This window comes from Malaclemys terrapin, chromosome 24 (assembly GCF_027887155.1).
Source record: "Malaclemys terrapin pileata isolate rMalTer1 chromosome 24, rMalTer1.hap1, whole genome shotgun sequence".
Taxonomy (NCBI): domain Eukaryota; kingdom Metazoa; phylum Chordata; order Testudines; family Emydidae; genus Malaclemys; species Malaclemys terrapin.
This window is the reverse complement of record NC_071528.1, coordinates 4,262,955-4,284,830: the sequence shown is the minus strand read 5'-3', so window position 1 is coordinate 4,284,830 and position 21,876 is coordinate 4,262,955. Positions and strand designations below refer to the sequence as shown.

General features: G+C 59.4%; 1 protein-coding gene across 1 annotated transcript; it reads left to right on the top strand.

The window, feature by feature from the left end:
• The first annotated feature begins 722 nt into the window (after positions 1 to 722).
• On the top strand, positions 723 to 21,178 carry LOC128828723 (mucosa-associated lymphoid tissue lymphoma translocation protein 1-like). Its single transcript, XM_054013631.1, has 17 exons — positions 723 to 821; positions 4,589 to 4,795; positions 6,856 to 7,022; positions 8,609 to 8,739; positions 9,150 to 9,300; positions 10,104 to 10,282; positions 10,581 to 10,677; positions 11,617 to 11,664; positions 12,024 to 12,062; positions 12,817 to 13,020; positions 14,461 to 14,638; positions 15,916 to 15,990; positions 18,022 to 18,149; positions 18,278 to 18,427; positions 18,993 to 19,150; positions 19,400 to 19,534; positions 20,449 to 21,178. Exons 2-17 carry the CDS (start codon positions 4,659 to 4,661, stop codon positions 20,806 to 20,808), a joined length of 2,337 nt encoding a protein of 778 aa, XP_053869606.1. The 5' UTR covers positions 723 to 821; positions 4,589 to 4,658; the 3' UTR covers positions 20,809 to 21,178.
• Positions 21,179 to 21,876: the final 698 nt, after the last annotated feature.

Sequence of the window (21,876 nt, the reverse complement as noted above, 5' to 3'; positions counted from 1 at the left end):
CCCCAGAAGCTCCTGGGGCTAGATCCCCACGGGTATTTCTGTACCTAACTCTTGTCTGGGCCTTGGCATCTCCTGGCTGTTGACCAGCCTGTGTGTCAGTGAGGCGCAGGGAGGCCCCATGGCAAACTCCATCCCCCACGGCACAGACAGGACTCAGGAGAAGCTAAGGTTTGAACTGGTCCCCTCAGAGCAGCGCTCCCGGTGCGGGGCAGAGGGATTTTGTCCTGGTGCTGCTCATGTTGCACCTGTGGCTCAACGGAGAGCTCCGTCTCCAAAGCTAGAATTCACCTAACCAACCAAAGCTGGCCCTGCCCGGCCATGGAGTCTCAGAGACGCTGCTGTAGGCCAAGAGCGACCCCACTTCCCGCTGGCATGTGGAGGGTGGTGTGTGCGCACACGCATGCGGGAGCTGCCTGGGGCCCTGGGTAGAGGTTCCTGGTTTAGCTGGTTCCATTTGAAGGCCAGTGTCTGGTTCCCAGGGCTCAGCGGTGTGCGCTGGGCTGCGCGATGGCCGTGCAGGGGCAGCGCTGTGGGAGCAGAGGGGGTTATGCTGGGGATGAGCTGGGCCCCGGCGCTGCTGCAGTTAGGGCTCAGGAAGCCGCTCACAAAAGCAGAAGTGCCGTGTACTGCAGTGGGGGGGGGACTTTTGTTTTTAATCCTCATTTCCTGTGCGTGGGCTTCAGAGCTCGGTGACACGGCTCTGCACAGCTGGGGCGCAGGCAGGCTCCTTGGACGGGCGTGTGGAGGGCTGCCGTCCCCAGGCTCGGGACAGTGCTGGCAGGAGCAGGTGGGCTTCCCCAGCACCCAGGCTGTCTCCAAAGGTGAGTCCGCTCGGCCGGGGCTGAGTTCACTGTTGCTGATTCCCTGCTGCCCAGACTTCTGCCTTCTCCTCCACTTCCTCCCATGCTCCCCTCCCTGCATGCCTCTTCCCATTCACCACTCGGCCCCAGCGATCTCTCCTGTGCCCACCCAGAGCCGGCCACGCCTGCAAAACCTTAATTCCACCCTGCCAAGCATCCAGCACCCTCCGCTCTATTGCTATCAGCCTCTTTGAGGATCAGGCCCTAGGCTGGTAAATCCGACAGGGATGGGCGCAGCCTCCCTTGCAGTGCTATCAGGCTGGTTGCAGGAGAGAAAGGACATGCTTGTGGTTAAGGCAACGGGGAGGGCAGGACTCCTGGGTTCTATTCCCTGCCCTGCCAGAGAGTTCCTGTGTGACCTTGGGTGAGTCACTCTTAAGCCCTGGGGAAGTGTCTGAATTGTGGCTCCCGTCTGCCACGCTCTTGATGCCAAGGGTCTCAGGCACTGCGGGTCCTGCTGCTGCTGGAGCGGCATGAGATGAAGCCAATAAGAGATTGCTCAGCTCCCCCCAGCCAGGATCAAGGCAGGGCAGCTCCCCCCTGGGGTCGCTACAATAACATGGGAATGGAGGAAAATAACAGAGAGGAGCTCCAGGGCTGGAGGAAACTGGAAGGGGGGTGAGGGTTCCTGGCAATAACTCCCCGGCCCTTAGGGGTCAGCCAGGCATACAACACCTCTAGCTGGCACCTGAAAAATCCCAGCCCCTCCCTGTTCAGTCTCCACGTATTCAGTCGTAACAAGAGACTCAGAGGCTGAGGCAGTGCAGCCTAGGGGTCAGAGCACGGGCAGGGAGCCTGTGACATACCAGGGGACAATCCAGACTAATGAGCAGCTCAGTCAGCCTGGCCCTGCACCCTTGGGTGCCTTACGATGCCTTGCTGAAGTGGCTTCCACCTGGGCCGCTCACAAACAGCTTCCAGCATGCGCCACACCCTGCGTGTGTGTGTGTAACTGCAGCCTGCCAGCCACACTGGGGTTACACGCGCTGCTCTCACCAGCCTGGGTGACACCAAAACACCCCCAGGCTTAGACGGTCCCTCAGTAATGTCTGTCCTCTCCTGGACAATACAAGCTACATTAAGTTTATTCCTTTAATAGAAATAATATGCACACAACTTGCCACCCCAAATGGAGTTTGTCAGCCACTTTAATTTAAACACAGTGGGTTAGATAAAAGAGTAAAACAAGTTTATTAATTACAATGAGTACAAGTAATGAGACATAAAAATCAGAAATGGTTACAAGAAAAATAAAATTAAGACATTTCCTAATGCCAAACTTAACAAACTATCAGATTCAAGCAAAGTTTCTTACCATATAGTTTCAGCAGTCTTACTGACCAAACCCTGGAGGTTAGGACCCTTCTCCCAGAATCCAGTGAAGGCTTCTTTTGTTGCTTCAGGTGCAGTGAATGTGATGGGCAGGGAGAGAGAAAGAGGGGACCTGTAGGGTTTTTGTCCTTCCTTTTTATAGTTTCAGTCCTCCTCTTGAAAAATATTTCCAGGTGGGCACTAGAAGGCAAAGAGTCTGTGTGGAAGGATGTTCCCTGCTGCTTTTTCCTCATCTATTTAAGCTTCTTTTGTTTCCCTTCCATCTCGATGACTCTGTTTACTGCTTAAATGCAAATTAAGCAGAGGACACATTCCTTTGTTTAGGACAAGCCTCTTTGCCACCCTCAGTTTGGAACATGTTTTAATAACGCCACACAGTGGACTCTTATAACTTCACATACAAGGTTACCACACAGGTTTTATCAGGACGTTACTGATCAGCAAATTATGAGTTTTGAAATGATATCTCACAAGGTGTACTTTGGACAAAGTTTTTTACAATAGTGTGTCAGGTGTGAGTACAGGGGTATGTCATTCTGTCACAGAGCCAAATTCTAATCCTGATGCCAACACTAAGGCCAGTGCTGGTGTGTCTTTCCCAGGTGCTCTCCCACCCAGGGCCTGAGAGGCTATTAGGACATTACTGTATTCCCCCTGCCCTAAATCCCCCTGAAACCCATCTACCAGGTCCCAGGGGCAGGATCACTCTGTCTAGGGCTCTTGCCTAAAACAAATCAGACTCTAGCTCAAGCCTTCGCCCAGGTCTGGGCTCCTACTTCTGGCTCTAGGAAATTAAAATAACCGCTCCTGGGTCCCCGTTACAGGGGGCTCTTCCCCCTCGCCAGCACTCAGCACCCTTGGAACATGAAGAGCTTTTTATCTGGGGGAAAACAGTCAAACGAAGCATGACAGCCCAGGTATAGATTTACCTGTAAGATCTTGAGCCACCTAAAACAGTGTGTCAGGAGTCTGGATGGCCTCACGGGAAGGCTGCCTGAGCAGAGATCCAGGACTCCACAGGCTTGTCTTCCGGCAGAGTTAACTCGAGTTACACTTCCAGCGTCACCCCTCACTGGAGTCCCACAAAACCCTTCACTCCTGTGATGGTGCTTTTTACACCAGCTGACTGCTCCCCCCTTCCCCCTCCAGAGCACAGGCTGACGAGTTGCGCAGTGTGGTTGCAGGCTTGCGCCACTGGACTGCTGCTTATCCTCCAACTCCTTTCTACAATTCTCCCCCGCGCCCCCCATGTCCAGAAAGGACAAACGAGTTTCCACTTACTGCAGAGCCACGACCTTGTGCCACACACGAGGGAGGGCCACGCCCAGTGTGGACACAGCAGGTGGGATTCCACAGTGTAGCGGCTCTCACGCGAGCAAGGTTAACTTGAGTGCAGATAACTCGAGTTAACTGTGCAATGAAGACAGATCCCAGCCTGTCCACAAGCCCCACCCCCCTAAAGCCCTCTTGTGGGTCTCCTCTGCCGGTCTGCTCCTGCCCAAAGAGAACCGTGCATCTACCTGGCCCAGCTCTGCAATATCAGCTCCAATCCTGCTGGCCCAGGACGCTGGGAAGTCAGCTCTGGCTGGCGTGACTAACAGGGTGCCATGGGCTGACGGAGATCTCAGCCACGTTCCACTGCTCCTAATGGCTACCACGCCAGCTCTGCACGATTACCTCCTCCACTGCTCCAGCCCCACAGATTCACTCCACACAGAACCAAGCCACTAAGTGGGGAACCCAGAGCTCGCTGCCCTCTACTTATTCCAAACCACGGGTCTGGGGGGCACAGGGGGAATGGGAAAGGGACCAGATGCGACACTTGGGGCAGTCACACGCCTCCCTAACCCTACGGGTGGTCTCTGTCTAGCACCATAGGGTGAGCCCCACGTGCCCAAGCCTGCAGACCCAGGCTCTGCGCTCGTTGCCGTGTGGACGTACTCTGTCTGCTGGCCTGTGCCTGAGGGCCCCATCAGAGTGCTTGAAACTCCTTGGGCTTCGGCTTATTGTGTTGCCTTTTGATCATTCCTTTGGGGGTGGGGGACAAAGGAGTGGGGGTTTGTACCCCAGCAGAAGGGGCTGTGGGTTCAGCCTCCTAACCCACGCTGCCACCCTGCTGGCACTTCCCCTGGTCGCAGGCTTGCCTGACTCTCCCCCCTTGCTGGCCCCCGGGCTATGGGGTAGGGAGCTGCTGCTCCAAACAGCCTGCACTCCCAGCGGGCGATTGGTGGGAGCTGGGGTGGGTGTCGGGCCAGGGAGGGCGGCTGCCCATGGCGGATGCCTGGCTATTTTGCCCCCGGCTCTCAGTTCAAACAGGAGCTATTCAGGAGCTGTTGACTGTGTTGCCCTCCTCAAAATGACGCTCCATCAACGCTGGCTGTGCTTTCTGTGCCCAGGTGAATGCTGGTTCGGGATCACCTGACACCTCCTAGGGCTTGAGGCGGAAGGAAGGGGCCAGGCGGGCCAATGGCTGACGGGAGTGTGCCCATCAGCACCCTGGGAGATGCTGCCTTGGCCAGGCTCTGCGAGCTCCTGGACAACTGCAGCCGGGGCTGGAGAAAACTGGCTGAAATCGCCGGCGCCGAGAAACGCTTCAAATGCAGGTGGAGGGAGCGAGGGGGCACAACGGGTTTCGGGCACCGATATGGGCAGCGCGGCCACGGGCACGGGCAACACGTCAGTGCAGCGGCCTCGCCAGCCTGCCCGCCCCAGTGTGCGTGTGTGTGTATGTGCACACGCAGGGAGGTGATGTAGGTGATGCTCCTGGGTATGAGTGGTCACGCTCTGTGTGTGTGTGCGCATGTCAGGGGGTAGGGGTGTCATTGCAGTGTAGGCCTTTGGTACCTACCTACCTCAGTGTGTGTGTGTGTGTGTGTGTGTGTGTGTGTGCTGTCCCATTGAAGGCTGTGGGGTGTGTGTGTGTGTGATAGAGAGAGAGCTGTCCCAGTGTAGGCTCTGTGTGTTTGTATGAGTGTAGATGTCACAGAACAGACTGTGGGGGGTGTAGGGTGTTTGCTATCCCAGTACAGGCTGTGAGGGGTGTAGGGGGTGTGGCGTTCCAGTGCAGACTGCGGGGGGCGGAGGGAAGGGGGTGTGGTGTCCCAGTGTAGGCTGTGAGGGGTGTAGGGGGTGTGGCGTCCCAGTGCAGGCTGTGGTGGGGTGTGTGTAGGGGGTGTGGTGTCCCAGCGCAGCCTGTGAGGGGTGTAGGGGGTGTGCTGACCCAGTGCAGGCTGTGAGTCGTGTAGGGGGTTGCTGTCCCAGTGCAGGCTGTGAGGGGTGTAGGGGGTGTGCTGACCCAGAGCAGGCTGTGAGGGGTGTAGCGGGTGTGGTGTCCCAGTGCAGGCTGTAGGGGGTGTAGGATGTTTGCTGTCCCAGTGCAGGCTGTAGGGGGTTTGCTGACCCAGCACAGGCTGTGAGGGGTGTAGGGGGTGTGCTGTCCCAGTGCAGGCTGTAGGGGATGTGCTGTCCCAGTGCAGGCTGTAGCGGGTGTAGGGGGTTTGCTGTCCCAGTGCAGGCTGTAGGTGGTGTGCTGTCCCAGTGCAGGCTGTGTCTGTATCTGGGTTGACTGCACCAACTCACCTGCGCTGGGTCCGGGCTCCTGGGAGCCCTTTGAGGTGAGGGTCTCTGTGGTGCTTGGCTCCGTTGCCCTGAGCTATGGGGCACTGTCTCTGAGACCCCACTGGATGCTCTGGCTCCTGGTGCTGCAGTGCATGATGGGACCTGTAGTCTCTGAGAGCTGCCTTCCCCCATTCAGCATCAAGCTGGCTGCACTCTGCTCCCTTGGGCACACACTGGGCGAAGTCATTGTGTTGCTCCCGGGCAGGGCTGCTGTGCCCAGCGCTAGCAGGCTCTCGGAGGACAGATCTCAGCCCCATCTCAGACCCTTCGAAACGCTGCGTGAACCCTCCTTTCTGCCTGCGATTGCCATTCTTTGTCCCGTAGGCAGGTTTCACCGGATAGCAGCAAGGCTCGGGATTCACTGAGATCCTGCCAAAGAAGTGCCAGGCACGATCAGGCCAGCAAACCCCTCTCTTTGTATCTAGGCTTAAATAGCAGGCTGGCCAGGAGATCACAGCTCTGGCTGAGTGACAGAGGGGCCGTGACAAGCGTTCACAGCATCCTGCCCAGCAGCTCTCCCCGGGAAGCTCAGCCCTTGAGGTGCTCCAGAACCCACACCAAGTCCCCAACGCCCAGTGATGCTCAGATGCTGGGTTTTCGTTCCAGTCCCGTCTCTGCTCCTAACCCATGAAAAGCCTCGTCTCTACGCGGCTCGCCAAGTGCTGGCTGCGAAGAACAGCCTGGGGAGGGGGGGGAAGGTGCAGGATCTGATGGGTGATGGTTGTGCCAGTGAATGTAAGTGTGGGGCCCCCGGGGTGCTCTAAGGATGGTGGGTGTCTCAGCCTGGATCCCCTACCTGGGAACGTTACCCCGGCTGTAGCACGTCTCCTGCGTAGATCTCAAGGCGGGTTAGGATTGTTATCCCTGAGACACAGGCTGTCCCGCAGGGCAGAGCCGGGCTGAGCTGAGCACCTGGGTCTCCTGTGTCACCGTTTCCCGCCCTCTCCACCAGACCACGCGGCCTCCCACTCAGAAGCTCAGGCTGTCTTCCCAGCCACAGGATGGAAAGGGTTAATGTTGTTCTGTGTTTGCTGTGGATTCCCAGTGAGGAGGAGCTGGAGATGTGTTCCCTGAAGGTCCTGGAGCCCCGCGGGAGCCCCAGCCAGTGCCTCCTGCAGCTGCTGTCAGAGCGGGACTGCACCCTCAAGTACCTTCTCTGCTGCTTGGATAAGATGGGACACACTGAGGCCTTCCAGTTTCTCTCCAGTGTCGGTATGGGCTGGTGGTTGGAGCAGGGACTGGGGGTCAGGACGGCAGGGTTCTGCTCCCCGCTCTAGGGTGGGAGTGGGCCTGGTGGTTGGGACTGGGGGTCAGGACACCAGGGTTCTGCTCCCCGCTCTAGGGTGGGAGTGGGGCCTGGTGGCTGGGTCTGGGGGTCAGGACACCAGGGTTCTGCTCCCCACTCTAGGGTGGGAGTGGGGTCTGGTGGCTGGGTCTGGGGGTCAGGACGCCGGGGTTCTGCTCCCTACTCTAGGGTGGGAGTGGGGTCTGGTGGCTGGGTCTGGGGGTCAGGACACCAGGGTTCTGCTCCCCACTCTAGGGTGGGAGTGGGGCCTGATGGCTGGGTCTGGGGGTCAGGACACCAGGGTTCTGCTCCCCACTCTAGGGTGGGAGTGGGGTCTGGTGGCTGGGTCTGGGGGTCAGGACACCGGGGTTCTGCTCCCCACTCTAGGGTGGGAGTGGGGTCTGGTGGCTGGGTCTGGGGGTCAGGACGCCAAGGTTCTGCTCCCCACTCTAGGGTGGGAGTGGGGCCTGGTGGCTGAGTCTGGGGGTCAGGACGCCGGGGTTCTGCTCCCCACTCTAGGGTGGGAGTGGGGCCTGGTGGCTGGGACTGGGGGTCAGGACGCCGGGGTTCTACTCCCTACTCTAGGATGGGAGTGGGGTCTGGTGGCTGGGTCTGGGGGTCAGGACGCCGGGGTTCTGCTCCCCGCTCTAGGGTGGGAGTGGGGTCTGGTGGCTGGGTCTGGGGGTCAGGACACCAGGGTTCTGCTCCCCACTCTAGGGTGGGAGTGGGGCCTGGTGGCTGGGTCTGGGGGTCAGGACGCCGAGGTTCTGCTCCCCACTCTAGGGTGGGAGTGGGGCCTGGTGGCTGGGTCTGGGGGGTCAGGACACCGGGGTTCTGCTCCCTGCTCTAGGGTGGGAGTGGGGCCTGGTGGCTGGGTCTGGGGGTCAGGACACCGGGGTTCTGCTCCCCACTCTAGGGTGGGAGTGGGGTCACTGGCTCCTGGGTTCTAAGTCCCGCGGTGGGAAGGTGGGAGAGGACTCTCTTGGAGCAGGGAGCAGCAAGGCAGAATGTCGGGATTCCAGAGAGTGTGAGCTGATGGCTGGAGCTGGGAACCAGGATTCCTGATGGTGGTTGGAGTGGGGGCCCCAGGAATTTACAGGTGAAGGGAAATTCTGCGAGGGGAGTGTAATGGGAACGATCTAAAACTACGGCAACTTACGCACAAGCCGGATTCTTGCCCGAGGCTACGTCTACACTGGAAACGCTGCAGCTGAGCCCCTCTAGCACTTCAGCATAGCCACCCTCGGCCGCAGCGGGTGGGGTTCTCCCATGGGGTAGCTAATCCCCCTCCCCCAGAGGCGGTGGCTGCGTCGCTGGCAGAATTCTTCCCTCGGCTTAGCACTGGCTGTGCTGGGTGTTTGTCGGCTTCACTGCGTTGCTCAGGGTGTGGATTTTTCACATCCCTGAGCAACGTCGCTGGGTTAACGTTTGAGTGTAGACCGGGCCTGTGACATATTCCTGGAGGGGCCTGATTTCCTAGAGAGCCAGGGGGGTGTTCTTTCCTCTCTTGCAGTCCAAGAGTCCATCAGGATCGTGGTGCAGCCCGAATCTCAGGTGGTTACAGAAGGGACCCGAGCGTCTTTCAGCTGCTGGGCGACGGGGCCCCCGGGACTCAGCTACCAGTGGTTCTGTGGGAAGCAGGAGGTGAGGCTGGGGGAGGGAGGAGGGAAAAGGGAAAATCTCCAGGCTTAATAAATTAATCAGTCAATAAATCCGCAGCAGCAGCAGGGTTGAGTGGGAGGAGAACAGCCGTGCCACTGACACACTGAGCGGCCTTGGGCGAGTCAAATTTGGGGGACGCAGCTTGAGACACGAAGGGCCGAGCGAAGCGCCCCCAGCTCCAGCTGAGGCCAATGGATTCATTCGTGCCTGGCCGGCGCAGGCAGTGCTCAGAGCTCTGTGTCAATGCTAGGTGGTATTATTAGACCATGCAGCCTCCCGGCGCAGCCCCCGTGGGGGGCGGAACACTTGGGGATGGATGGAGGGCGCAGGGCCAAGAGGCTGCATGGTTCCTGCCCCCTTATACCTGGCGTGGTTTATTTCGTGCCTGTTAGGTGCCTGGTGCCACCTCCCCTGAGCTGGTGATTGACCCAGCCACTCTAGAGACTCCGGATTGGTACATCTGCCGCGTTAACCACAGGGCCAGCTTCGCGTTCTCCAGGTGGGCCCGGCTCCAGGTCAAGCGGAGCAGCAGCCCCGCCTCAGGTAGGAGGGCAAGTCACAGGGCTGTTTGCAGCAGCGGCAGGGAAAGCAGCCGGCAGTTGAGTTGTCTGGGGGCAGCTCCAGTCTTGGCACCGTGTTGACTTGCAGATTCTGCCCTTTGGGCCTGGCCGAGGCGGGAGGGCCGTGTACCGTCAATGTGGGCTTCATGCTTGTGCCTGGGATGGGCCTGCTGCCCTGTGGTGCCAGCTGTGTCCTGGCCTGCAGTCCTTTCGCATGCCGTCCTCCCATTGATCCCAGCCCTTAAACAGCCTGTCTATCAGGCTGGGGTCACCAGGGCCTTCCTGCGAGTGCATTACAGCTGGGGAAGGCAGTGTGCTCTAGTGGGTAGTGCACTGGACTGGGACTTAGGAGTCCTGGATGCTATTCCTGGCTCTACCAGTGGCCTGCTGGGTGACTTTGCCTCTGTGCCTCAGTGTCCCCATCTGTAAAATGGGGACAAGGCTCCTGCCCTCCTTCGTAAAGCTCCGTGAGCTCTGTGGATATAAAGTGCTAGATAAGGGCTCAGGATTGCTGTTACGATGATTAACTGAAGCAGCCCGGCTATGAGCAGAGGGCGATCTGGGCTCTGGAGTGACACAGTGCCCTGCTGCTCAGACTGAGATGGAGCAGTGCCTGCTGGGATATGTAGTCTCCACTGGCTGGGCCTCCGTATTGCCCACCTGCTGCAGGACTGCACCCTTGGCTGCCCTTGCATGAGCCTGCCCTGGGGCCTGGTCCCACATGAGGACTCCTGTGCCTGCATTGTCCTGCCCCAGGCTAGCACTCTGTTCTCCACCCCCCTCCAGCGAGCGGCTATTGCCCAACAATGGTGGGACTGCAGATCCTCTGTCAGCCCCAGCCCTGCAACTTGGACGAAGGGGATTCCCTCCAGCTGCGGTGCGTGGCCATCGGGAACCCACCGCCCCAGTACCAGTGGTTCCGAAACGGGAGTCCGATTGAGGGGGCGCGGAACTCCCACCTCCAGGTACCCTCTCTTGGGGTCTGGGCAAGGGCTGCTGGCTGGGCAGGGGGCCCGTAATGGGCTGCAGACTCTCGGTAAGGCGCTGTGGGCTCAGCAGCCCAAGGTGGGGGGGAGCGAGCGAGGGGGAATCCCGGGTTCAGGGCTCCCAGCCTAGCCCGCTGAGGCACGTTCTGCTGCATTCAGTGCCTGCAGCCCATAGCTCACCAAAGGCAGATTCCTGGGGGCTCTAGTCACAGTGTGTGGTGCCCAGAGTGCAGGGTCTGCCCGCTGGAGCACGCCTCTTCCTTTCCCCTCGCTGCAGGTGAAGCTGGTGACAACCGCGGAGAGAGGCCGCTATGCCTGCAAGGTGTTTAACCTCTTCCAGGAGCTGTGGAGCCAGGACACGGTGGTGGAGATTGGTGAGGACTCGGGATCTGGTGTCGGGACTCGGGATCTGTAGTCACCCCCATTGCAGGCCATTGGCAGGCTTGGAACGGGGGCTTTCAGAACCAAAGCTCCGTCCTCCATCACTCGAGCTAAAGGAGCAGCTCTGTGCACGGGTAGCAGTAGTAGGCTGTTACCCTCTGTTGACCAGCCACTAGAGAACAGAAGCCACATTTTGCTCGCGTGTTGGACCTGGGTGCACCGAGCCCGCAGGCAGTCCCCACCCCACCAGCCCTGCCCTGCGGGAGAGCTCTGAGGCTGCTGGGCAGGCTGTGAAGTGATGTGGTCAGTCCTATGTGAAAACCGGATAATCATGTGGGACACATGCTAGTCACATGGCTTGGTGCAGTGGGGGAAGGTGCTTGATATCCTGGTGATGGGCCTAGGGCTGCCTGTTAAACCCAGGGATCTCAGCAGGGGTCTCATGAACAGGTATTGGGGGTCACGGCCACCCTAGCTTGCTCATAATGTTAAATGGACGGGGCCCCAGCTGCGTCCTGGCTAGACTGCAAGGTGTGGGGAGGAGTTGAGGGCCCTTATTAAAATAATCTTCTCCCATGTTGGCCTGGAGTTCCCACCCGGGCATGGCCAGGGACAGAGGGTACATACCCCCTGCCTACCCTGGGCATTCCTGTTTCTGTAATACCTTCCCAGAGGCGTTGTGCGGGGAGTGGCCGGTCCCACCCAGCCTCGCCGAGGCCTGGGGGTGGGAGAAGAGACAGCAGCGCCTCCTACGGTGCCTCCTGTGCCTATCTGCAAGCCCTGCAGGGAGGACGGGGTTTGGGGCAAGGACTGTGGCACGAATGATCTGCGGCCCCAGTCACCAGCCGGAGCCGGCTTCAGAGGAGCCGGCACTCCCAGGCAGCCCTGCTCATCTTGCCAGCCTCACAACTTCACCCTTTGTTTTGTTCCAGGCCCACAGCTGTTTGCCTCTGGAGGCTCCTGGCGGGAGGAGGACGCAGGTAGGTGAGGCCCAGGTGGGTCCCACCCGGACCTAGGAGCTCCTCTCTGAACCCAACTCCCCTGGGCTGGAGGCTCTGGCTGTGCCCGCCATGGGGCAGGTCAGGCGTTGTCACGGCAGCCGTGGCCTTTACACGTGCTAGTTAGTGGACTGGACTTCTTCTTTGTCCTCGCCCAGCTTAGCTGGCTGCTGGGGGCTGAGTGCCCGCCCTGCGGCCCAGGGGGTGCTGCTCTGGGCAAGGGAGCTCCTGGGACTTGTGTTGGGTTGCTGAGGTTCCCTCCCCGCCGGGGGGGCAGGGTCTACCAGCCATGGTGCCCGTGTGGTGCTCAGAGAGATGATCGTGTGTCTCTTTCTTTCCAGGGAGTGCCCCAGAGCACAACGGCCCCAGCCAGTTGTACGGTAAGAGGCTGCATCCAAATCCCCAGGCCAGGCCTCCACCTAGAAATGGCTTGAGAGATACGGCTCTGGGCCTTCCCCCCTCGATACATGCATCTTCCTTCCTCCCTGGTGCCAAGGCAGGGACCCATTCCAGACTGTTCTCCCAGCCAGCCCCGTCTCAGCTGACCCGTGGAGAAACATGTCTCGCTGATCCATCCTCACGTGGGCTCCTCCCTGTGGATTGGGCAGAGAACCAACGCGGATCCAGCCCTGCCTGTGGATGTGAGAGATGGAGAAGAGCCATCAGACCACCTAGCCCAGCCCTAGGATTGGCCTGGCAATGCAATCTCCAGGGCTCTGTCCATCGCCCATCTCCTCCATGGCTTTGCAGCATGCCCTCCTACCCCTGCCACAGCCCTGGCACCCACTGGCAGGCAGCGAGCACAGCGTGCTGGCTATTTTAGGCAAAGTGTGGCCTTCAAGGAAGAGCCAAAGTCTTGTCTGGAGGGATGAGCCAGCTGGAGGGAGGACTCTGCCTTGCTTTGGAATAGAGGTCTAGGCCCAGGGCTAAAACTTGGGGCCGACTAGTTACATCCCAACTCTAGAGAGCCCATCTACAGCAGGTGGGGCAAGAGGCTGTCTGGGGTGGTGCTGAGCGTGAAGGGGAGATAGAAGCAGGGAGAGGATGAACGTTCATCCCAAAGGGCCCAGGAGGGTTCCCCTCGCTCCCTCCCCATCCTCCTGACCTGTTCCTCTTGTCCCTCTCCTGGGGCAGCCACAGACAAAGTGGCTCTGCTGATGGGCAACATGAACTACCTGCACCACAAGCACCTGAAAGCACCCATGGTGGACGTACACGAACTGACCAACCTGCTGCGCCAGCTGGATTTCAAGGTGGTCTCCCTGCTGGACCTGAGCAAGGACGAGATGCAGATGGCCGTCAACGAGTTCCTTCTCCTCTTGGACAAAGGAGTGTACGGTACAGAGGGAGTGCGCTATGTCGCTGGGTAGCGGTGGGAGAGCCCTTCTTTACTGGAGGAGGGGATGTCGACATGGTGTACGTTGGTCTACGCTGGAATAGGCCATTTCCTGCTGGGGCCCCGGCCCGTCTGGGCAGACTAGTGCAGGCTGGGAGGGGTGGGACTTCTTCACCAGTAAATACACAGGAAGATTTTCATGAACATTTCCAAGTTTTTCCCCAGTTTTTTTCCTTAAAGTGCCAAGTTTTAAATGGAGTCAAATTTTAAACTTAAAAAATGTTGCCCCCTCGGTGGAGGCGCCCGTTTCCTGCCCCTCTTGTGGCTGGGAGGTCGGGCAGCATCTCTGGGGCTCAGGCAGTAAAAGCCGAGGGTGGAGCGTGTGTATTTTAGACGGCTCTATCATTTCTCGTAATCGCCCTCATTCACTTGCCCAAGTGCCAGACGGGAGTTGGCACTGAGTGATTGTCACCAACTGTAGACTGTCTGGGAGGCGTGGGATCGGTAGCAGCCCGGTGGGGGTCACAGACGCACCGTGGGGTGGCAAGGGCCCTTCCTTGCTCTCACTACTGCTCAGCTCTAGCCTGGCACACTGCGCCACACAGCCCGGGGACCGGAGTCACGATAACTCCGTGTCAGCCAGGTCGGGCCCTGTTGTGCTGGGTGCTGGACAGAGGTACAGGGGGCGAATGACAGGAAGGTAATGGGGCCATAAGGAGAAATGAGGGAGTGGGAGGGAGGGATGGGGCGACAGGCAGACAAACACAACAGGAGCTGTGTATCTCCTAGCTCGGCAGGTACAGTGGCCACAGGTCGGCTAGCAGCCACCTAGGAGATGCCCGCAGGCCGCAGACACGGGGGCGAGGAGGGACTTGCAGGGACCAGGGGATGGCTGGAGGAGTCTGTCTGGGTGCCTCCCACTCGGGACAGGAGAGAGCGCACAGATGCTTGTGGGAGAAGCCAAGGGGCCCTGGAGGCTGGATTGTTAGCAGCTCAGTGGGAGCGCGCTGGGTGAGGCCGAGCTGTGGAAGGCTCTGGCATTAAGGACAGGGTTTGGCTTAGCAGGTGTCAGCGGGTGGCATAGCCAGAGCCTGAAGCCAGGCCGACGATCCTGCTGAAGGCCTAACGCAGGACCCCGCCGACAGCCTGGCCAATCCATTGCAGCCAGCAGGAAAGGGCACTCCAGGCAGTATGACCCCAGGGATGGGAGGGGGGAACTGGGCGAGCAGAGGAGGGTTGTGTATAGGTCAGACAGAGAAATGAGTGGGAAGGAGGAGGAGAACCTGAACTGGATTTCTGAGCCCCCCTGGAATGGACTTTGCAGCCCCGGATGCAGTGGGCTGCAAGGCCAGAATTAGGAGGGAGGCAGAGATGGAGACGGTGTGAGAGCAGCACAGAACGGTGCAGGTTGATGCACTCTGCTCCTGCTCTCCCTCCGCCAGGTTTGCTCTACTACGCTGGCCACGGCTACGAGAACTTTGGAAACAGCTTTATGGTTCCGATTGACGCGCCGAGATCCTACACCTCGGAGCACTGCCTGTGCGTGCAGAGTGTGCTGAAGAGCATGCAGCAGCGGCAAACCGGCCTCAACATCTTCCTGCTGGACATGTGCCGCAAGAGGTGAGCACCCCAGAGCCAGCTGCCCGGGAGCGGCAGGGCCAGGAAGCGTCGCTCGGCACAGCTGAGCGGCTGAATACGCACTCCTGTACCGCGGACGTAGATGGGGGCACAGTTCTTGGCTGCCTGCTTTGAGGGCCTTGGCTGGAAGGTGCTATGTAAGTGCAAGGGAGGTACACAGCAAGGGCGTGCGAAAGCAGTCCTTTTGCTTTCCAGAACACATATACAGACACTGGTGCAAGCACACGTGTGACCGTGCTATCAGGTGTGAAATATTATAGCCACCCACACTGAGGTCATGCACACCATGTGTGTCCATGTGCACATATAGCTGCCTGTGGGCATGCATATACCCAGGGATTCCTACCCAGACGCACACAAGAACATGCACGCAGAGGCAGCCACCATGCAGTCCCACCCACAGGCGCATCGCCCCACTGCCCAGTAAAACCAGCCGTGATTACTCATGAAAGGGGACACCTGACAGAGAGAGAGAGGTCCCTTGTCAGAATTAACTCCAATGCTTCCCTGGAGAGCAGCCATCCCCGGGGTAACCCGTGTGGAATGGAGAACAGCAATAAATCCACAGCCAGGGGGCCGGAGCTCTTCTCCAGATGCTCTCTCCTCTAGCCCACTGTTGCACTGGCGGTTGCCTGGTTCCCAGCCCACACACACGTTCTGCGAGGGCATGCCGGGCACCTGCTGTAGGGCATCGAGCAGCTAAATACTCTTGGCCATTGAACCAGCAGCGCAGCCTGACTGCTGCTAAGCTGGCAAGTGCCATGTTGTGCCGTCGCTGGCAAATGACGCCATTCCACCAGGTAAAGATACTGTAGCCTCCGGGCGCAGACAGATTGAGATCTCGGCGCCCGCGGCTCGTATCCGGCTCGTTGGCCGATCTAACAGGTCTTCCCAAGCTAGTACTGCAGTGCGACGACGCTGGGCTGCCAGTTGGTGTCTCGTTGTGTTGGCGCACTGGCCTCATGCTAAACAATTCATCGGGCTTGCACTGTTTCCAGCCCGGTTCAGGGCTGTTCCTTACAGCATGTTCTGCAGGGCTTTGTCCTGTCTGGGCCTGGGGGCCCAAGCAACAGGGCTCCCACCCGAGGGACTAGGCCACTACCTCCCAGAGCTCACCGATAGGCAAGTGAATAGCATGAAACCTTTCCTCCGCTCCTCTGATCAGAGCCCATTGGCCTGGCCCCAGCCCGGAGGTCCCAGAGCGACCATGGACTGTGTCGGTTTCATGCCCCTCATGAGGTGCTTCCATTTCTTTTCAGGAACCTGAACGACGACATCATCCCGCAGGTGGGGGCGCTGCAGGTCACAGCCAACATCGTCTTCGGCTACGCCACGTAGGTGCTCCCTGTCGCCTCCCGCTGGCCACAGTCACTCCTCACCTGTGTCCTCCTGGGGCTTGAGTTGGGGGACGGGCGCAGGGTCCATTACAGGGGACTGAACCCACCAGTCACTCTGTATTTGGAGAGCTGCTAGCAGGGGTGTGTTCTGCCTGGGCCTCCTGGGGTGACAATCCTTAGGAGAAAGGGCAATAATGCAGCACAGCTCCATATTGCCTCTCACCCCAAGCTCTCCGAGAGGCAGTCTGGTCTAGAGGTTAGTGCACAGGGAGTCAGCGTCAAAAGAGCTGGGTTCGGTACCCCATTCTGCGGTACCTGGGGCATGTCAGGTCCCTGCTCTGTGCCTCGGGCTCCTTCCCCTGTCCATAACGTGGCCGTAACAATTCTTGGCCACCTGCTTTGAACTCCGTGGCTGGAAGGTGCTGTGTAACTGCAAGGGACTGGGGCAGAGCACTTTTAATTCATTATGCATCACAGTCCTCTTGGAAGAAGGTAGAGTTATTAGCCCCCATTTAGAGGTGGGGAAACCAAGGCACATCAAGCCAAGCTGGCATTCCACTGCCCACATGGCTGATCCGTGCCGAGCTGGACAGAGAACCCAAGTGTCCTACCTCCCAGTCCTGGACTTTGTTCTCCAGACAGCACTCCTCCCCACTGCATGTGCTGTGTATTTTGTTCAGTTCCATGTCTCTGTCCCAAGCCAGAACTTCTCCCCTCTGTAACCTGAGGGGAGGGAGTGACTTTCTGGGGCTGCTGCCTGCGTCTCTCCCAGGCAGTGGTGCTTCTGAGACCCCGGTGCTTTGGTGGGGTAGGTACGTCTGCCTCTCAGGCCTGCTGAGCTCTCGTGGTGGGGAGCTGCGTCATGAGCAGGCTCTGCAGGAGTGGAGAGCAGGGGGATTCCCCCCTCAGACTGGCCTTGGAGAGCGAAGCAAGGGGCACAGCTCCGGGGCCGGAAGCTCCAGGAGAAGTGAGGCTCCGGTTCCCATTGAAACACAAGGGCAGCAAAGTCCCTGCGGCCCTGTGAAAAAACCAGCCTTAGAACACAAGGGGATCCAACCTCTCTTCCCCCCTTATCTTGGCTATTGGGCTGCCTTGATAGGCCCTAGGCCAGGGGTGGGCAAACTTTTTGGCCTGAGGGCCACATCGGGGTTCTGAAAGTGTATGGAGGGCCGGGTAGGGAAGGCTGTGCCTCCCCAAACCCTAACTGCCCCCTCCCACTTTCCGCCCCCTGACCGGCCCCCCCTCAGAACACCCAACCCATCCAACCCCCCTACTCCTTGTCCTCTGACGACCCCCATCCAGCTCCCCCGCTCCCTGACTGCCCCAACCCCTATCCACACCCCTGCCCCCTGACAGGCCCCCCCAGAACCCCACTCCCTACCCAACCCCCCCCAAAGCCCCTTTCAGGATGCGGCCCTGCGAACATGGGCGGAGGGCTCACGAGGAGCAGGGGCAGCCGCGCAGCCGGAGAGAAGCTGCAGTTTCCCCTTCAAAGCGCCGCTTCTCTCCGGCCGTCTGCGCGGCCGCCCTGTGCTCCTCCTGAGTCGTTTGCTACGCTCCCGCCACCCGCACCGCCCGCCTGCTCCCCTGAGCTTCCCTCCCTGCTCTCCCCTGTCCCTGCAGTGCAGCCCCCTCCCACGCTGGCGGCACGGCGAGCTGAGGCTGCGGGGGAGGGGGGACAGCAGGGGAGGGGCCGGGGCGAGCCTCCCCAGCCGGGAGTTCAAGGGCGGGGCAGGATGATCCTGCGGAGTTTGCCCGCCCCTGCCCTAGGCCCAGACCCAAACCTGAACTTCCCCAGGTTGTAAGGGTGTCTGGAGCCAGGGTTTTGGTTCCGGCCCATCTCTGGTGAGCCGTTCTGCCTGAACCCGAAGCTTCCTCAGGAGTCCGAATCAAGCCAGCTGCTGTTGAGGCCAGGTTCCCAGGCCATTCCGTGCTGAGCGGGAGAAAGGGAGCAGCTGGGCATAGAAGAGGCTTCACCCCTGCTATGAAGGCGCTCCAGGCCTTAGCTCTCTCCCGTGCCCCTCTCAGGTGTGCGGACGCAGAGGCCTACGAGCTGAGCCAAGGGGAACTGTTCAACGGCATCTTCGTGAGCTTCCTGAAGCGATGGCTGCTGGAGGAGGAGAAGATCACGGTGCTGCTGGACAAGGTGGCGGAAGGTGGGTTATCCTGGGCTGGGGGTAGAATGACTCTTCCAGGCCAGCCCGTTACAGCTCAGGACTGTCGGCGAGCCGTTGACTCACGGCTGTGCTGAAGTCATGTGCCCAGCCCTGGTTGTGTCTTCCAGACATGGGAACCCTGGAGATCACCAAGGGCAGGCAGGCGCTGGAGCTGCGGAGTAACCTGTCCGAGCGACGAGCCCTCACTGATCCAATTAAACCGTCCGAGGGCCCAGAGGAGTTCTCTGTCAGGAACCTGCAATGGGCCAAGGCCCATGGTGAGAATCGGGGCCCCGTTATCCCTGCTGAGGGAGGCAGACAGTGAGAGAGGCCTGTCCTGGAGGCGGGGGGGAGGGCGTTACTCAGGGAGCCCCCAGGGATTGCAGTGACTCGGGGAGGTCTCAGCCCATGGAGCAGGCATTGCAGTACAGTTACCCAGAAAGCACGGGACAGAGCAGAGAGCCCTCAGTGCCGCCAGCCATGGAGAGCCAGAGCGTGAGGGGCACACAGCTGGGCCCAGCAGGAAGCCTAGATCTCGTCAAACTTCTGCAAATGGCTTTGTTGCTATTGTCCCAGCTCTGATCAGGACAAGCACTGCTGGGATGCTGAGTTAGTGTCACAAAGCAGCTGCCATCGGGGAGCTCCACACTGACCCTGGGGACAAGACCCAGAGCCTCCTCCACTCCCAAAGCGCAGGCCCCTGCCATGTGAGCTGAAGGAGAATCTCCATTAATAGTGTTGGTAGGAGAGGGCCTAGGACACATGGCTGAGCAGTTCTCATTCTGACCAGTAGGTGGCAGTGAGACACACACGCGTATCATGGGCCCATTTCTTTGTTTGCAGTGCTTCCCGAAAGCCGATACCTCCAGTTCAACTGCGGGGCTCGGGTACAGCTGGGCTTCGCTGCTGAGTTCTCCAACATCTTGATCATCTACACCCGCATCGTCGAGATGCCGCAGGAGATCACACGGTGTGAAGCAAAACTCACAGATGTCCCGGAGGTGAGACGCCCAGTGCCAGAGCCTGCCTGGCTCAGAGCCCTGGCTCGGGATAACCGCGGGGTTGGGGGCTGAGCGCTGGGAACAACTAGACCCCCACCATTATTATTTTTAAATCTCATGATTTTCAATCCAATCTCGTGATTTCGGGGATGCTGAGTCATGATTTCGGACCGCATTGGGTGGGCGGTACTGCAGCCTGGTGCCCTCTCATGCCTTGGCTGCCTTTGATGATAGTGTTGTCTCTGGCAGGAGCTGGATGTGGATTTGAAATTTACCAACAAGGAGAGCCCAGAGGAAATGGGGAGCAGCCTCTCCCTGGCCTGGAGCCTCAGTTTCCCCGAGTGTTGCCTCTACAGCCGCCTCTGTGGCCTGCAGAAGCTGAGGGTAAGTGCTGCCCTGCCCCGTCGGTGCTGTTCGTGGTGAGACTGCTGGTTGTGTAACCACATCCAAGGTGGAACGGACTCCAGCTCCTGCAGGGCCAAGAGAGGCTAAAGGCAGGGAAAAAATAATGACCCTGATCATGCAGAAGGAGGCCAAGTGAAGCCCTAGTGTACATGCGCTGGCTCACTCCGCTGCCTTCAGGGGACTCCCGTGCCCTGACACCGGGATTTCGATCCTTCTCACCAGTGCTGGGCTTTGCTGGAGTGAGTGACTGTAACCTTTGGGGCAGGGACTGTTTGTTCTGTGTTTGTACAGCACCTAGCGCAGCGCGGTCCTGGTCCGGGACTGGGGCTCCTAGGTGCCCTGGCAATGCACATAATGAATAGCAGCCTCAGCGGGCAGGAGCTCCCCATGCTATTATGCATGTTATAGTGAATGGATCCAATGCATCCCTCGGGTAACGTCCAAGTTATTATCTAGTGGCACCTAGAGTCGCCAGCTGACAGCAGGGCCCCATTTCCTGGGCACTGCAGGGACAGTCCCTGCTCACAGACACACGCTAACAGGAGCCAGACAAAGGCAGTACAGCTGGGGAACCAAGGGGGAGAGAGGTGAAGTGATTTGCCAAGGGCTGCACACGGAGTCTGTGGCAGAGCTAATTTGACCCAGGTCTCTGGGGTCCCAGGCCAGTGCCTTCCCCACAAGGCCATCCTGAATGGTGCTGAGCCCCTGGAACGGAGTCCCAGCCGGGAGGAGTTGGCACCATCAGGAGTCAAAGGACCAGCATTGACCTTGTGGCTGGTGGTTAAGGAGAGGGCAGTGAGGAGCGTGATGTAGATGTCGTAAGGCGATAACAGTGTCACATGGTCCTGTCACATGCCCACCTATGGTAACCCTGGCTCGTGGTGTTGTTGCAGAAAGAACTGGCCTTCACCATCTGCCTTCAGTACCAATACCAAGGACTCGACGACTTCCTTGAGGAGAGCCAGTCAGTAAATATCGGGAAACCACTGATTGCAAAGCTCAACCTGTGTGTCAGTGACGGGCCAGGGGCAAACACCCCACTGGCTCATGCAGACTTGTGTGCAGACGCCTTGGCCGGCTCATTCCAAAGCACCGGGAGCATGGAGACCTCCGAGTCACCAGCTGCCTCAGAGACCTACCGGAGTCTGCCTTGTGACTCGCACCTTGGCAACTGGTGTGCTGAAGATGGCCAGTGGGCAAACACCCCCGAGGAGAACCTGAGCCCTGAGTTCCCAGGCTCTCGCTCCATGTAGTGCTTGGGGTCTGGCATAAACGTCACCATCCACTTCTCTTCCCAGCGTGGACCGAAGGAAACCGCTAGGGTCAGATTCTGCCCTGGCCTCCACCCCACACAGTTAACAGAGACTGGGAACCGGTCTGTAAATGGATCACTGAGCACCAAATAACACAGGCTATTGACAGGCGCGAGAGTCCCAGATCCCAAGGCAGAAGGGACCACTGGGCTCGCCTAGTCCAGTCTCCTGCAGTGCACACCTCAACCCAGTAGGGGCTGCACCGGCCCAGGACTTAGCCGTAGTCCTCCCAGCCAGCCCACGCTGGCCCCTCTGCATGGGATCGCAGGGAAACCCGGGCGCTGCTGGGGAGTTGTACTGAGAAAATAAACGTAGACCTTAATATAAAAGAAGAGACGGGCCTTCTGCACCAATGGGGGCTGGGGGGGGTGTTGGGGGTAGGAGAGGAAGCACTTGCCCTTGAAGCTTCAGCTCAGATCCCCCCTGCCAGGGACTACCTCCCGGGCTCCGGTGGCGCAGGGTCCGGAGGCATGGGGGCTGCCCAAAGCCCGTAGCGCTCGGCTCTTAAACAGAGCCGAAGAGTCGGGGAGGAGCAGAGCCGCCGCGGCTGGAGGCTCTGCTCCTCCCCTGACTCTTCGTCTCTGTTTAAGAGCCGAGCTGCCCCAGCGCTACCGGCTTCGGGCAGCCCCCATGCCTCCGGACCCTGCGCCGCCGGAGCCCGGGAGGGGAAGTGCCCGGGCGGCGGCTGGGGTCCGGAGGCAAGGGGGCTGCCTGAAGCCCATAGCGCTCGGGCAGCTCGGCTCTTAAACAGAGCCAGAGTCAGGGGAGGAGCAGAACCGCCATTTTCCCGGACATGTTCGGCTTTTTGGCAATTCCCCCGGACGGGGGTTTGAGTGCCGAAAAGCCGGACATGTCTGGGAAAAACCGGACGTATGGTAACCCTACCGTCATGGCCGTACTGGGCCAGGGCCCTGCTTTCCCCACACAACCCGGCCTGCTGGAACCGGCGTGAGGGAGAACCTCCATGCAGAGTGACTGGTTTAATAGGGGCCTGGGGCCTGCCATATC